We start from the raw sequence: 16,461 nt of genomic DNA, 5'->3' as shown, positions 1-16,461 counted from the left end.
CTATTGTCAATTGGTTGACTGGAAGAAAAGGGAGGGGGAAGCATTTTACATGCATACATGCGCGCACGAGGCTGCAAGCACACACAAACTGCAAATGGGGCAAGGCTAGGGCCTGCATGATGCTCATTGCCCCATTCTTGCGTGGTGCAGTGCTTTGCATCTGCACCCCGCGGTGCAGCAGCAGCCGTTTTTGCTCCTTGCAGCATGGTGGCCCATTTTTGCACCCCCTGCTTTTTGCATGCCAGAGGCGGCACTCAGAGGTGCCTCCCTGTCCCCCCTTGAGGGCACCACAATGCTGATATGGCTCTGGCACTTTGTAAAAAATAAGTGGGTTTTGGGTTGCAATTTGGGCACTCAGTCTTTAAAAGGTTCGCCATCACTGGTGTACTGTATTTCTCAATCAGTATAATCAATATCATTATACAAGGATGAGGTCTAATGTCAACTAGCCAGCTCTATATCATGCCTGATTACACCCAAAAAAGCTTTATTCACCAGCCATGTGGACAACTGCAGGAGTTTTATTCCACATACAGTCAGAGAATAACCTAACTATTATATTAATTCTATATTAATAAGCATATGAAAAGAATATCTGTGCTGCATTTATGTATATGTATGTCTGTACCTATGTTTGTAAGTATGTATATTTATATGTATATATATGTATATATGAAAAAATATACATACACACATACACACATACAATCTCTCTCTCCCTTCTTCCCTCCCTCTCCCCACTCCCCCCATATAGGGTATACCAAAAATTGAGCTCCATAGGCCAATCACAATATGTTTTATTCTTTTTTTTCACAGAAACTGCTACTGAATTCAGAATTGTTCAAAGGTCAAGTAACAAGAGTGTTTAGAAGAAAATGGAAACCAATTCAAAACATTTTTAATATACAGAAATGCATATAATAAATGTTCTAAGGGGCTTGGTCTTTGGTACACTTTGAAATGATATAATCAATGCCGAAAATTTTGCAATATACATTAGTCTATCTTTTCCTCTTAGTCTTTGCTTCTCTAAATTAACTTATGTATATTCTATTCTTCAGAAGAAAAACCACCTCTTCCACCAGTAGCTGAAACAGTGAATACTTATCTGGTCACGCCTAGACATATGATTATGAAGATAATTCGCAAAGTCATAACAGAGCGTGTATCAACATCAGAAGTCTACAATTTCTTAAATGGATTCCAATTAAACAATGGATATCTAGAGAATAAAAATTTTTCTATATGGAAAGGTACATGGTAAATGCTAAGAAAATATGTATCAGTTTGTTCATTAACATGATGGCTGACTTGATTTTTTAAAAATGCAAGTGTTTATCCAAAAATATACTTAGTAAGTTGTCCAAAATTGGACATCTCTCTCTCTTGAAAATAGCAATTGTCATATAAACTACACTGGTTGGATTCTTCAAGCCAAACGAATTACATTAACAGCTTTGCACAATATGTGAACCTAGCTGCCAAAATGAAGCATTTGAAGTCCAAAGTAACAAAGAGTGGAATGAGTTCATAATCTGGCTCAGATATGTTACTGGAATATGATTTGGATAATTCTAATTCCACAATATTTTAAATGAACAATAAAATAATGTTGCTAAAGGTATTTGCAAGAACTGAAGAATATCACATACCAATGGGTAAGATTTTTAAGGAGTATTTTTTTTATTGAAAATTTTTAAAGGTTTTACAAATATACAACCAAAAACAAATCAACCCTCACCCCATCCCTCCCAAGCCCACCCCTCCCTCCCCCCTCCCCGAACTTCCCAGAACTGAATATAGGCTTATCTAAAATTTTAAAATATCTAAACCAATTTTACATCTTATAATAATAAAATATATGTAAGCATTAATAAAAAAAAATACTTAAAAAAGAAAAAAGAAAGAAAGGAAAGAGAGAGAGAAAGAGAAAAAAAAAGATAAAAAAGAAAAAACAAAAGACGGAAAAAGAAAAGAAAAAACAATCTATACAAGTTATAAGAAAGCTAAATGATATTTTTCCATATCCAAATTATATTGTATAAAATTTATCCATTTTTCCCATACAACAAAAAATGTCTCTTGAGATTGCTCCTTTAAGAAAGCCGAAATCTAAATTTCTGCTTATTTAAAGGATCATACACAAGAAAGATATATTACTGTATGGGGAAGGTGGATAGATTATATTCAGAAAAAATATGGAATTAAAAAGTTTTATTTATTTTATGAATGAATATCAAATATTATAGAGAATTGTTTTATAAGTTATGGAGTTAAAGGTTAATTATGATATTTTTTTTTCTTTCTCTTTTTTTTTTCTTTTTTTTAATTATTATAATTTTCTTTTTCTTTTTTTTTCTTAACCCTGTATTCTGCTCTGGGAAGTGAAGGGAGGGGGGGTGGGGGTGGGAGGGAGGGTAAGGGGGGGGGTTCTCTATTTTAAAATTTTATTGTATTTTTATAAATGATTGTATGTTTTAAAAAATAAAAATTTTCAATAAAAAAAAAAGAAAGCCGAAATCTTTGCCATTTCCGCCAAATAGGAAACTTTATAAAACCACTCTTGCAAAGTAGGCAAAGATTCCTTCTTCCAATATTGTCCTACTAGCAGCCTTGCGGCTGTGATCAAATTTAACATCAATATAACTCCCTTAGCATCACAGTCAGTAACAATACCTAATAAAAATAATTGCGGGGTAAATTTTACCCTCCTTCTAAAAATTCTTTGAATATTCCACCATATCTTAATCCAAAAAGCTTTTATATTTTTACACGACCACCAGATATGATAATAAGTAGCATCCAAACAACCACATCTCCAACATTTAGGCTGTAGATCATAATAGACATTTTTTGTGGATCAAGGTGCCATCTATAAAACATTTTATAAAAATTCTCTGTTAAGTTCTGTGCTTGTGTAAATTTAACATTCCTCACCAGATAAGTTCCCAAGTATCCAATGGGATTGGTTCACCAATATTTTGTGCCCATTTAATCATACAATCTTTGATTAATTCGGATTCTGAATCCTTTTCTACTAAAACCCCATAAACCCTCTTAATATGAGTTGGTCTTTGATCCCTTACTTGTTTAAACAAATTTTCATCTTCTCTAAGCCAACCCATATTACGATCCATCTGCCATCTATCCACTATTTGTCTATATTGAAACCATGAGTAAGTAATATTTTCATGAACTAAATCTTCCAAAGATTTTAACTGCCAATTTTGACCATCCCATCTAAGTATTGTATATAAGAAACCATATCCATCTTAACTCCTCTCTTTATCCCTTCTATCGCATGCCAAGGTATAGCCCATAATGGTATTTTAAAATCACTTTTGTAATATTTCCTCCAAACCCGAAGTAAAGAAATCCTTATAATATGAGATTTAAAGACCCGGTCCACTTTTTTATTAAATATTAAATAGGCATGCCATCCAAAAAGTAAATCCCAACCCTCTAGGTGGAGTATTTCTACATTTGTTAAATTTACCCAATCACTAATTAATGTTAAGACCACAGCATCATAGTATAATTTCAAATTTGGTACCTTGAGTCCACCTCTCTCACGAAAATCTTGCATAATTTTAAGTTTTACCCTCGGTTTTTTCCCTGCCCAAATAAATTTATTAATACCCTTCTGCCATTCATTTAAATTAAGTTCATTCTTTAAGATAGGTAACATTTGAAACAAAAAAAGAAATTTTGGTAAAACATTCATTTTAATAACTGCAATTCTACCCATAAGAGATAACTGTAAGTTATTCCAATTCTTTAAATCCTTCTGTACCCGAATCCACAACTTTTCATAATTATTTTTATACAATTTTACATTAGAAGCAGATAATATAACCCCCAAATATTTTACCTTATCAACAACTTCAAAATCTGTTAAATTAACCAAGGTCTGTTTATCACAGTTAGTCATATTTTTAGGTAATATTTTAGTCTTATTATTATTAATTTTAAAGCCCGATACACACCCATATTGATGAATCAATTGTAATAATTTTACTACCGAGTGAGTAGGTTGAGACAAAGTCACAACCAGGTCATCTGCAAAAGCTCTTAACTTATATTCTTTTTTATTAATCTCTATTCCTTTAATTTCTTGAGACTCCCGAATTTTAATCAACAAAATTTCCAATGTTAAAACAAATAATAACGGAGATAATGGACATCCCTGTCTTGTACCTTTTTCTATTGTAAAAACCTCTGACAAACCCCCATTAACAATAAGTTGAGCAGTCTGTTTTTGATATATATTAGATAAAGCTTGTAATATATTTTGTCCAAAATTCATCTCCTTAATTAAACATAACATAAACTGCCAATTCAATTGATCAAAGGCTTTTTCGGCATCCAAAAATATCAGCCCTGCAGAAACTTGGTTGTTTTTATCTAAATATTCTAATAAGTTAATAATTTGTCTAACATTATTTTTCATATACCTTCCAGTTATAAAACCCGATTGATCCTTGTGTATAAGCTGCTACAAGACCCTCATAAACCTATTAGCTATAATTTTTGCAAAGATTTTATAATCCACATTTAAAAGAGATATAGGCCTATAATTCTTAGGCAAAGTGAGATCTTGATCCTCTTTTGGAATCAAAGATATAAAAGCGTTGCGCCATGACGGAGGGATCTCTAAACCCTGTAATATATTATTAAAAAGCTCACATAAAGGTTGAATCATCTCTTCTACTAAAGTTTTATAGTAAATAGATGTCAGACCATCCGTACCCGGCGCTTTACCTAATTTTAATTGCTTAATAGCTGTCACAATTTCCTCCTTGGTAATTAAACCATTAATCTCTTTTTTCTGATCTTCTGTTAATTTAGGAAGATTAGCTTTGCTTAGATAATTCTTTATATCTATAGTTTGTACATTAGTACTCTTATATAATTTTTGATAATAATCTAAAAAAGATTTCTTAATCAATTCTTTCTGATAAACCAATTTACCCTTATAATTTATTTTATCTATAGCTCTCTGTCTCTGTTTCTTTCTTAACTGATAAGCAAGCCATCTCCCTGGTTTATTAGCATTACAAAATGTATTTTGTTTCATAAACATTAAATTAGTTGCAGCTTGATCAGCCATCAGCATGTTAAATTGTGTTTTTAACAATTTTATAGCTCCTTTCACCTTTTCATCTAAAGGATTTGAAATTAAAAGCTTCTCTTTTAATTTAATCTCATCTTCCAATTCTTTACGTTTCCGAATCTGCTTTTGTCTATGAAAATTATTCATTTTTATCAGAATCCCACACATAAAAGCTTTGCTTGCATCCCATACCATTGATATTGATGTTCCCTTATACATATTTAAAACAAAATAGTCCTTTAAGCATTCCTTTAATTTTTGAACATTTTTTTCTTGTTTAAATAAATTCTCATTCAACCTCCAGGATCTCCTCTCCTCTTTCTCAGCAACCAGTTCCATCCAAACTGGACTATGATCTGTCAATGACCTAGGAAATTTTTTTTACATTCTTCACCCTATTATATAAGTCTGTTGTAGTCAAGAAGAAATCAATCCTTGAGAAAGATTGGTGTCTATCTGAGAAGAAGGTAAAGTCTCTTTCCTCCTGATTACGTTCACACCAACAGTCTCTCAATTCCCAATCTTCTTTCAAATCAAAAAAAGCTTTAGGTAGTTTAGCCTGTTTAAAGAGGGTAGAAAAACCTTTTTTGTCTTTCTGTGTATCTAGAACACCATTCTAGTCTCCCATTAATATCACTGACCTATAATCCAACAAGGTTATTTTCTGATGTAACAACCTATAAAATTGTTCCTGCTGCTGGTTTGGTGCATACAATCCCACTATTAGTATTTTCTTACCATATAGGCCAAGTTCAATCATAACATATCTTCCTTGAGGATCTGATTCTATCAAGCAAGCTGGTAAATTTTGCTTAACATAAATCACCACACCCCCTTTTTTTCCAGGGACAGGAGATACAAAATGAGATCCCAAGCGAGCATTAGCTAAATATTTTTGATCCTTAAGTAGAATATGAGTTTCCTGCAAACAAATAATGTCATTATTATGTTGCTTTAAATAATGAAAGATTTTCTTTCTCTTCTGGGGAAAGTTAAGACCGTTAACATTCCAGGTCAGAAACTTTGCCATCTCCCTCAACCAGGAGCCTGGAGAAGATTCCCTCAAGATCTGCTAGTGAAGAATGTGTTGCAGAGCTTTTAGGTCTTGCTCCTCCCACCGGCATCGAAACAATCTGATGATAAGATTCTTTAGCTTCTTTCTTCTGCTGTTCCTTTTCCTTACGTTTATGTGCTGCACGAGTCATTCTCTGTTCTTTAACCTCTGCTTGACGCATCCATTCCACCTGCCCAGCAGCCATCAAACCTAGTCCTTCAGACTGCTGTTCCACCTCTTTATCACTCAAAGCTCTCTGAGTCATGGATGAAGATGAGCCTGCTCCCAGGACCGTGTTATAAAATTCTTTAGCTTTAGCAACCGTATTAAGTCTATAACGTATCCCCGCATGGCTCAAAACAATACCCATCAGAATCTCCCATCTGAATGGCATCAATCTTGTTTTAAGTTCATTTGCTAAAAAAGCAAAATCTTTTCTGCTTCTTAAAATTTTGGATGGGATTTCCTTTAGGATAATGATATCTTGGGCAGCAATCTGAAATCTCTTATTATAAAAAGCTTGTAAAATCTGATTGCGCAGAGACTTCTTAGCAAAATAAATCACCACATCTCTTGGCAGATTCTTCTGTTTCGCAATCCAAGAGTTAACTCTGTAAATTTTTTCCACTTCTCCACGTAATTCATCTTTATCTATATTCAAGACAACAGCTAAATCATTGATCACCATCTCCATCAGATCTTGATTCATATCTTCTTTAAGACCCCTAATTCTCAAAGCATATTCCATCTGTCTATACTGAAACATAAGAATATCATCTTGTGAAGTTTCCACCTTTTTTTCCATATCTTGAAATTTATACTCAAGAAAATCTACTTTTTCTGCGACTTCTTCCACCCTGGAGTCCAGCTTCACGACCACAGAAGCCAATCCAGATAAAGCTGAGACTATATCTTCCCTCAAAATAGTATTATTCTGTACAAAAAGCTCCTTCATTTCTTTCTTCATTTCCTCCTTACTTTCAGACTTGCTCTGTTCCAGAAGTTGCTTCACTTCCTCCCTAAATTGAGACACAGCATTTCCCATTATATCTTTAATGTCTTGTGCAGACACTGATGGGGGAGGAGAAGGTGGAGATGTAGCCTTAGGTTGCTGCACCGGTGGTGTTACTTTAAGTTGTTGTTGAACAGTTGCAATAACAGGAGAAGAAATCACCTTAGAGACTATAGAGGCTGGTTGTCTCTTTGAAGCCATTTTTTTTAAAAAAATTAGTCTCTCTTTCTTTCTTCTTAAAAAGAAAAAAAAATGCTTAAATCTTTACAAATGAAAAAAGACCAAGAAAAGTGCAATAAAAATAAAAACTTCCAAAGCACTTTAAAAGAAAAAGAAACTTAAAGGAAAAAAAAGAGCAATGCTAAACATGCATTTCATTCAGTCCGTCTTTTCTTTCCGGAGATAGGAAAAAAAAACTTTCAAAGCGCCATTTTACTTTCACTCTCACTTTCCGCCCAAAAAAAATAAAAAAAAAAAAATCAGCATAGGCTAAGAAAAAAATTAAAAAAAAATAAATCTCTAACTCTAAGTAAAATCCTTTAAACAGTTCTGTCTGCTTTAAAAATCACTCACCAGAAAACTTTAAGTGCGGAGATGGTAGCGGCGTTTCACTTTGCTTCCGAAGAAACAAAGACAGCTGAGAGGCGGAGAAGGCAGGAACTCCGAGGGAGCGCTCCTTCTGCCCCCTCAAAGAAGAAATCCAGAGGAGGTTCGGAGGTTCTACCTCTATTCCTGCAGTCTCTACCCCTTCCCTTCGCCCGGGAAGGGGATTTCGAACTGCGGGCCAGCTGATGAACGCTGTGCTCCGCAGATCTGACACCGTCTCAGGAGGACGGCTACAAAGTAGCCGCCATCATCGTCGCTTAACCACCGGAAGTCCGATTTTTAAGGAGTATTGAAGTATAGTTCTAAATGAAGATTAATTTAACAAAATATTCTTTTTCACATTTATTGTATACCACAGCAAATGTTTTTAAAAATTGGTAGTTAACTTTATTATGTTGAAAGTATAACGTGGGTGATATTGATTTGTCTGCTTTTGCCCATTTTTGTTTAATTTCCATATGTTTATTAATATAGTATTAAATCTGAATTCCTGAGATGTATTCACTTTATGTGCTAGCAATCTCTCAATATTATGGAAATACAGCTCATGTAGTCAAGGTTTAATGGTCAGTGCAAAAATTAGACTGAATGAAGCATGTTGTTCTCTTTATTTTCTCCTTTTAGTTCCCCTCCCCCTTTTTCCAATCTCTTTTTCTTTCTCTTCTGTTCTTTCATTTATTAAAGCAAATATATCAGCAATGAATCAATTACTTCCTTGTTTGCTCCTCAGTTGCTACCTCAATCTTGTTCCACACTGGCAATTTTCAGGGCAACAGTACCTTCAAAAGAACATTTAGTTATAGAGAGACAGGTTTCCTTTGGATCAGATATAAATGGATAATAAGCTGTTTCAAATAACATTCCATAATTCACAAGATATGGTTTGTGAATGTGGAAATGTGATGTGTGTGTGTGTGTGTGTGTGTGTGTGTGTGTGTGTAAAATTAGAAGTTGAATTAAATCAAGATGCAGCAAACTACGTTTTGAAGTTATGAGCTGCTAATGAAAATGCTTGCCTTTCAGATACAGTACTGGACACTTTTCCTAACCAGCTAATGACTCCATTGGAATATCTGAGACTTTTGGATACAGTTGCCTTTATAGATACCAGTTATGCACCACTGATGAAGCCAGAAAGAAAAGTGGATGTCATTATACATTTGAATTATTCCTCAGGCTCACAAACAGCAGTGAGATGATTTACAATTAAGTGTTGTTTTTGTTTAATTAATTTGTGTTTTACATTTACAGAATTCTACAGAAAAGAACTCTGAGAATTCAGAGTTGTGCATGTCTATATATGTGGTTTTTTTTGGTCTGAGAATGCTAGCATTAAATGAGCTTAAAATAATGGTGCCATTCCCTCTGGGGACAAACATACACAACTGCATTTTCACTCATAATCAGGGCTTTTTTTGTCATAGAATGCCCAGAACGGAGTTCCGGCACTTTTTTGGGATGGAACCTTGTAGGATAGGCAAGGAGGGTTGTATGACATGTGTGAGTTCCGGCATCCCCCCTTTTTTTTTTTTTACAAAAAAAAAAAAAAGCACTGCTCATAATAAACACTATTATTATAGTACTGGCAACAAGAAAACCTTCTTTAAGAGTCTTGGAGATTATTTGTGGAGGTCACAAAACTGGGTAGAAGAGGATTTGCCCTTACCTCCATATCAGTGTCTTCTCTCCTCAGTCTGTCTGGCCAAAGATTTTGGTAAAGTGATTAACATTCCAGAGCTCAAATTAGCAGGGACGTTTACTGTTGATGTCAATAGCTAATCCCAGTGTGTAGTGCAAGTTACAAATATATAGGTTTTTTACAGGGGGAAGACCTCCAAGGTCCCTTCCAACTCTGTTATCCTATCCTATCCTATCCTATCCTATCCTATGCTATCTTATCCTTTCCTATCCCATCCCATGCCATCCCATGCCATCCCATGCCATCCCATGCCATTTCATTCCATTCCATTCCATTCTATTCTATTCTATTCTATTCTATTCTATTCTATTCTATTCTATTCTATTCTTTATTGATGGCAAATTTTAAGGGAGCAAAACACAAGGCATTGTCAAATCCAATGAAAAGATTAAAGTCTCTTGGGAAGCTATTATGGCTTGAAGGCACTGCATGGAGCACATGGAGTTGGGAAATTATAGGAAGTTGTACCAGTGCCACCCTATATTTAAGTATATCTTAAATGCAAGAAATCCTGAGACTCCATCTACCCACAGCCAGTACTGATCAGTTCTGATTACAAGATTCAGGTTATTCAAGAACAATAGTCTACTTCTGGGTAGATATCAAGCCTAAACATCTCAAGAAAAGAAACATTCTTCCATTTTTGCCTAAAGGGGCCAATGAAGTTCTCCTATGCATGACTTTGATGTATGAAAAGCAATCTGAACATTGTAAGGACCAAATTCAGAATCCAATCTAAATCAAGGCATAGATAATTTTCACAGACAGGCTTTAATGGTATGTGGAAATAATATAGACAAGACCCAGACATAGACAAGAGTCTGTTAATTACAATAACAGGATTAGCTTACAATAAAATAGAATTAGCTCCTCTAATCTTATTTCTTGTCTGGTCTATATTGTAAAGCTAATATCAATCTTGCAAGCCTTTAAAATACTTCTTTCCCCCTTGGAATGGGAAAAAGAGCCACTTTTTCTGAGTCACTTGATCTTCCCACATTCCTGCTGTAGGCTAATCTGCCTTTTAGCCAATTGTTCCCTCGGTTGTGTCTTGTTGCCATATCTCCCAAGGCCATCCACATATACCATTATACAGGCTCAGTGGATGTTCATTTACCCAGATACATTCTTTATGCACAGATAAGTTGAACTGCATGCCAAGAGAGATAATCCTTAACTAATAGATCCCTACAAAGTCTTCTGACAAGTGTAAGAAATCAGTAACCAAGGTTGTTCAAATAACAATCTCAACATACAACAGTCCTCAACATGCAACAGTTCATTTAGTGACTGTTCAAAGTTACAACAGCACTGAAAAAAGTGACTTATGACTATTTTTCACAGTTATGCCTTTGCAGCATCCCCGTCATCATGTGATCAAAATTCAGACAACTTGTCTGAACAGTTTGACAACTTGTTCATATTTATGACAGTTGCTCTGTCCTAAGGTCATGTGTTCACCTTTTATGACCTTCTGACAAACAAAGTCATTGGGAAGCCAGATTCACTTAACAAACAGGTCACTAACTTATCAACTGCAGTGATTCACTTAACAACTGTGGCAAGAAAGGTTGTAAAATGGGCAAAACTCACTTATCAACCTAAATTTGGGGCTCAATTGTGGTCTAAGTTGAGGACTACCTGTACAAGTTTATTCCATGGTATCTCTAAACAAGAATCTGTACTAATAATGGTCAAGACAAATTAGCGGTAGATAAGAGTCAATGGAATTTAAGGATGGCTGGACTTAGATGTATTGTGGGCACAAAGGGACTCCACACTGATGATGTGCTTGACTCCTCCCTTGGGCTCAACTTAGTCATCTCTGACCCCTTCCCTTGATTTCTTAGATAGAAATGAATTGGAGTAAAAAAAATCAAGAAATAAGCTGCCTCAATCAAGGATGAAATCTGACTATCATTACCGCAACTTATTATGCTTATTAGTTCTATTATTTGCTTTGTCTGTGATAATCTAGCCTTTAGATGAAGCTTCCAGATACTTTGCAAAGCAAGGGATTCCTTTCCCCAAAATAGATCTGAGTACGGAAAAGAATCTGAAGGAGTGCTATGTTTTTGAAGATGCTACAGATTCCAAAGCACCTACTGTGGTTTTTTTCCCACTAATAAATGATACCTTCAGGAAATACAAGGCACCAGGTAAGTTCTTTGTTTCCTTAACAGAACTAACCTTTTTTTCCACAGGTGAACATTCATCATTTGGTGAAATAAACCATCTGCTACACTTGTGCTATTATAAATCAATAAATTTGGAAGTTTATACAAGCCTATCATCATTACTCATAATCCTCCACCTGAGTTACCCTTCATTTTCTAAGTTTAGATAACTCTTATTTAAAAAATATCTTGATAGTTGTCCCAAAGATGCTTTTTCAAAAGGCAACTGGAAGATGTTTTGATTCTCATCCAAGAAGCTTCTTCAGTTCTAGTCAGTTGTACAGCCTTGCAGTAGTCAAGAAAATATTAAACTGTTTAAATTATATTAAGTCAGTGGTATATAGTCTGGAGTCCCAGGGACATATTTGAACCTACAATTCTGGGTTTGGTCCAAAGGAGCCCTTGGAAATTTGTCCCCAAATTGTACTGCTTAATATGACAATGGAGGGAAATTGTTAAAGACATTGGGAGAAATTACATTAAATTAAGGATTTGTCCTGTATTTTTCTCCTAGCTTTTTCTATTTCCTGAATGCAATACCTAGCACAACATTCAAAGACTGCCGCCTCCCCTCCCCTCCCCCCACAAAGTTAAGCTTTCTTATGTTAAATAGATCTAATATTATGGGCATTATCATGCCTTTGAAGTGCATGTCTTTCCTTCATCTCCAGCATTGATTGTGACTTGTTTTAGAGTCTTCAGCCTTTGCGTCATTAGTGTACTGCTCCATCCCACAACAAACAGGAAGTTATGAAGAATGGAAGTTCCTGTTTGTTTGTGGGATGAACTAGCACCCTAATGATGCAAAAGCTGAACTTAGGAAAATACATGCTTTGTAGCTCGACAGCTGAATGTCTACAGGATTCCTTCTCAGCAAAGGCCTCAATAATCCTGCCATTCTGCTATAATGGATGGATAATGGAGCCAACGTTATTCTATTCCAGTGGATATATCATCTCCTTGGTTCCCTAACTGTCACCAGTTTTCAGAAAGACTGAAAACATGAATCAGTGTTAAGGATATTTATATATTTTTGTCTCTTTAATGCCATGAGGAAAACAAGGCAGAGAGGAAGAGTACCAGAACACTCTCTCCCACATTGTGTTCTGGGTAGTTTAAGTTTTTTTCTGTTATCAAGTTTTTACTTATCTCAGATCTGTCTGTAAGATCCTTAAGAAGACCTTTCACTTCACATCCTAATTAATTTAATAGAATTATTCTAAGTAGATATAAATTGCATTATGTGTAAAAAAGGAAAGTCATTCAAGATCTATAACATCATAATAGAATGTTTACACACTCAGTTTATTAATGACAAAAGAAGTAGATAGAGAACATTACAGAAATTAAAATTATACGAACTAAGCCAGCATCCGATTGGGGAACTATCTAAGATTTCATATTTCTCATTCTGCTTTCTTAACCAAAGCAGAGCATCAATGTAATAAATACGTAATAGTGTAAAATTGCTACATAAGTCAATGGAATGGAAAACTTGTTGCCCTTGGATCATTTCAAAACTCAACTCAGCTATAACTCGTGAGTGTATTATTTTTGTGATTTATGATGGCTAATGTTGAAATATGGTGGAAGCTGTAATTCAGAAAGCCACAGGCTCCCCATCCCTGATGTAATCTAGCAGCAGAAGGTTTAGATCAGATCAACTCTTGTGATCGACAATCATAAAATGATATTGACTTGGTTCTGTAATAGGGATAGCACAGTGGTGGGATTCAAATATGTGAACAACCAGTTCTCTGTGTGGATGCCACTTCTGGAAGTCCATTCTGGGCCTGGGTAACAAAAAATTAGCTACCGGTTCTACCGAACTGGTGCGAACCGGCTGAATCCCACCACTGGGATAGTAGCACTAATAAAAAGATATAGACTTTTGTTGTGTAGATTTTGAGCAAATAATATATTTAGTGTTAAATGGTGTTTTGCAGGTATGAAACGTGGTCCCACTGAATTGAAGCAAGGTGAAGTTGATCTAACTAGTCCTCTTTCTCCATATGGAATACAAAACTTTCAATACACTGAGGAGAATTTTGATAAGTTAATAAACCTAACTACTTACAACATTCAGAACAACAAAAACTCAATTATTCAAGCTTTACAAAGAGCAATAGAGAGAAAAAAACATCAAACAAAATAGATATCTTTTCAAATACAACTGGAAGATTGCTGAACCAGCTATTGCAATTTATGTGGATTAATTTATCATCAATGGCTATGTCAGTTTACAATATATTAAGACCATAATACACTTTGATTATGACGTTATATTAGTAGATCTCAGGAGCATTTGATCTGTATAATAGCATCTGAATTACAAAAAGTTTTACGAGGCATATTCATTGAACAGTCATTTCTTGATGCTCGAGACGTTGAACAAAATGTGCCTTAAGTGATATGATTCACAATTGTATTCTTTGCTTCCTTCATGTATATATTTGACCCTTATTATTCTTGATATTATTATTTGGATGGTTATTGATGTGACTACAAGTTATTATATCTCTAATTTATTAGGTAATAAATATAATAAATATAATATGCATATTATGTATTTCTAATAGCCAATATTGTCTGACCAGTTTACAAATATTTTTTAAAAATCTATGAAAGATAAAAATAATATGATAACATTACTCTTTTTCCTCTGTTCTCAATAAATAAACTAAACAGAAAATATGTTGCAACTGGAAGCTATATTTTAAGAGGGAATTGGGCCCTTGGGCCTCCAAAGAGGTTGGCATCATCCAAGCAACATGAGCAAAAAAGGTTAGGGGATTAATATAACTACTTTATATCAGTGTAAAAATAAACTTTAAAAGTTGAATGGCAAGAGGAGCAAGAACTGCCAGTTCTTGGCAAAGAAGAAGAAAAGCGACCTCGTTTAATCTAAAATATTGGGATGGATAATTAAGGTATTGTGAAAGAAGAAAAGATTCAGGGTAGGAAAGCATCATTCTGGAAATGTCAAATGAATTCAAATTGTGAGAATTAGATAAAAGACACAAGGGAAAATCCTTTAGTGGGGTGGGATTGATTTGAGGCTGATTGGGTTTTTTAGTCTCTTTTCTGAAAAATAGTTTTTGTTACCATTGTCCTTTGATGATATTAGATTACTCCCAAACTCAGTTTGATCAAGTGTGCCAGATCGTTCACACATTTCCAAGGAAAACAGTATTTTCAATATTTATTTGGGGGTGGGTGGGAAGGGCAACATAAGGCTATATCACATGTGATAATTAAACGGCATTGTTACGTTTTCAAGGGGAAAAGTCACTATTTGGTTTCCGTTGTTTGTTCTTCCTTTCAAAATGCCATCCACTGCTTTCTTGACTGAAAATAGGGTGGATAATTTTGAGATGCCATATTTGCACAGCTCAGGTAATTTCACAGGAATTTGCCTTTATAAGCATGATATAATTGAACATCATGTGCTGTTACTATAGCGTATTTATTAATTTCTACTACTGTCTATAAAAGAGGAGGGAGCTCCAATTACTGTGTCTAAGTACGAGCTTTCATTTTTTAAGAGTTTTTGTTTGTAAAATACTTCTGGTTAAAATGGGAAATACCATAAGCAGTAATTAATTTACGTGTTTTGAATTTTGTCTAGTATCTCAAACCTCTCCCTTTGATAAATTGTTTTCACGTGGGTGCAGTCATTTCAATCTTTCACAATTTAGTCCAGTGTTGCAATATGAAATTAGAATATTATATATGACACCAAAGATGACAGGAAACAAACACAAATCATTATGAGTGCAAATACGGTAACTCTGTTAAAAATACAGTCTTATCAAATCCAATACCTTGTTTTGCAGAATGGTCAGTCAAGGCTTCTAGGAAACGTATGTACAGGGCTGGATGAAAATTGTCCACTCCTACTGTTATTTCTTAGTATCTGTTATTTATAGGCATATTACTTCTACCAATAAAAGAGAATATTTGTAGCTCAGAGTTGAAATGAGGGGTCCTCGCTGCTCTCTGAGTTTGTTTGTTTTCTTGCTGATGTTTCATTACACAAACTATGTGACCTCATCAGTGCCAGCCCTAGTCCAGTCCTGGTTCTGATGATGTTACCCAGTTTGGGTAATGAAACGTCTGCAAGAAAACAACCAAGCTCAGAGAGCACCCAGGACCTAACTTGACAGATTGAACGTAAGTCATTACAAGTAGTTCCTGACATGTTTTTTTCACACATTCCCTTTGAGGCCATCAATACAATCAGTGACACTGACTGGGAAGCTTGAAAACAGGCAAGATTTTAGGCACGTGCCTCAGTCCAAGACCCACCAATTTGTACACTTGTATGATGTTGTCAAAAGTAGAAAAAGGTTTGCAATGCTGTGTTTACGATCTTGCCTATTTTGACCCTCCCTTAAAGATACTATCATAATGTTATTACTATTTTATTTTATTTTTTAAGGAATTTGTATGTTGTCAACACTAAGAACCAATTTATGCCATGGCTTTTCTAAAGGTGCTGTGAAGAAGCATTTAAAATTACTCATATCAAACAAACCTGTTTTTCATCTGGGCAGTGACAACGTTTTAGTCACAAAACAGGTTGTTGGCTTTACTCTTTGTTCTGCAAAGCCCTGCATTTCCCCTTTTCACAGTTCATCTCGTGTCTTCCTACGTTTGCATGTGACCAAATGGAAACCAGGTGAGATAAGCTAGATAGTTCAGCAGGTTTGTTTAGAGATGACTTATCTTTTCATAGTGTAGCTTCCATTCATTTGATTTCATTGTCCCAGATCAGCTGTTAAATGACTTCAATAGTAT

General features: G+C 34.9%; 1 protein-coding gene across 1 annotated transcript in view; it reads left to right on the top strand.

Moving 5' to 3' along the window:
• LOC120304206 (cytosolic phospholipase A2 epsilon-like) overlaps positions 1-13,816 on the top strand; it is a 58,151-nt gene extending 44,335 nt beyond the window's left edge. The window contains exons 14-17 of the mRNA XM_039334514.1: positions 1,062-1,253; positions 8,809-8,975; positions 11,463-11,643; positions 13,608-13,816. Of these exons, the coding sequence (XP_039190448.1) occupies positions 1,062-1,253; positions 8,809-8,975; positions 11,463-11,643; positions 13,608-13,816 (749 nt within the window). The remainder of the gene's footprint in view (positions 1-1,061; positions 1,254-8,808; positions 8,976-11,462; positions 11,644-13,607) is intronic.
• The last annotated feature ends 2,645 nt before the right edge of the window (positions 13,817-16,461 follow it).

The sequence above is a fragment of the Crotalus tigris genome, unplaced genomic scaffold (assembly GCF_016545835.1).
Source record: "Crotalus tigris isolate CLP2741 ecotype Arizona unplaced genomic scaffold, ASM1654583v1 scf7180000017545.3456711, whole genome shotgun sequence".
Taxonomy (NCBI): Eukaryota; Metazoa; Chordata; class Lepidosauria; order Squamata; family Viperidae; genus Crotalus; species Crotalus tigris.
The sequence above is the reverse complement of the archived record's forward strand: the minus strand, read 5'-3'. Positions and strand labels throughout refer to the sequence as shown.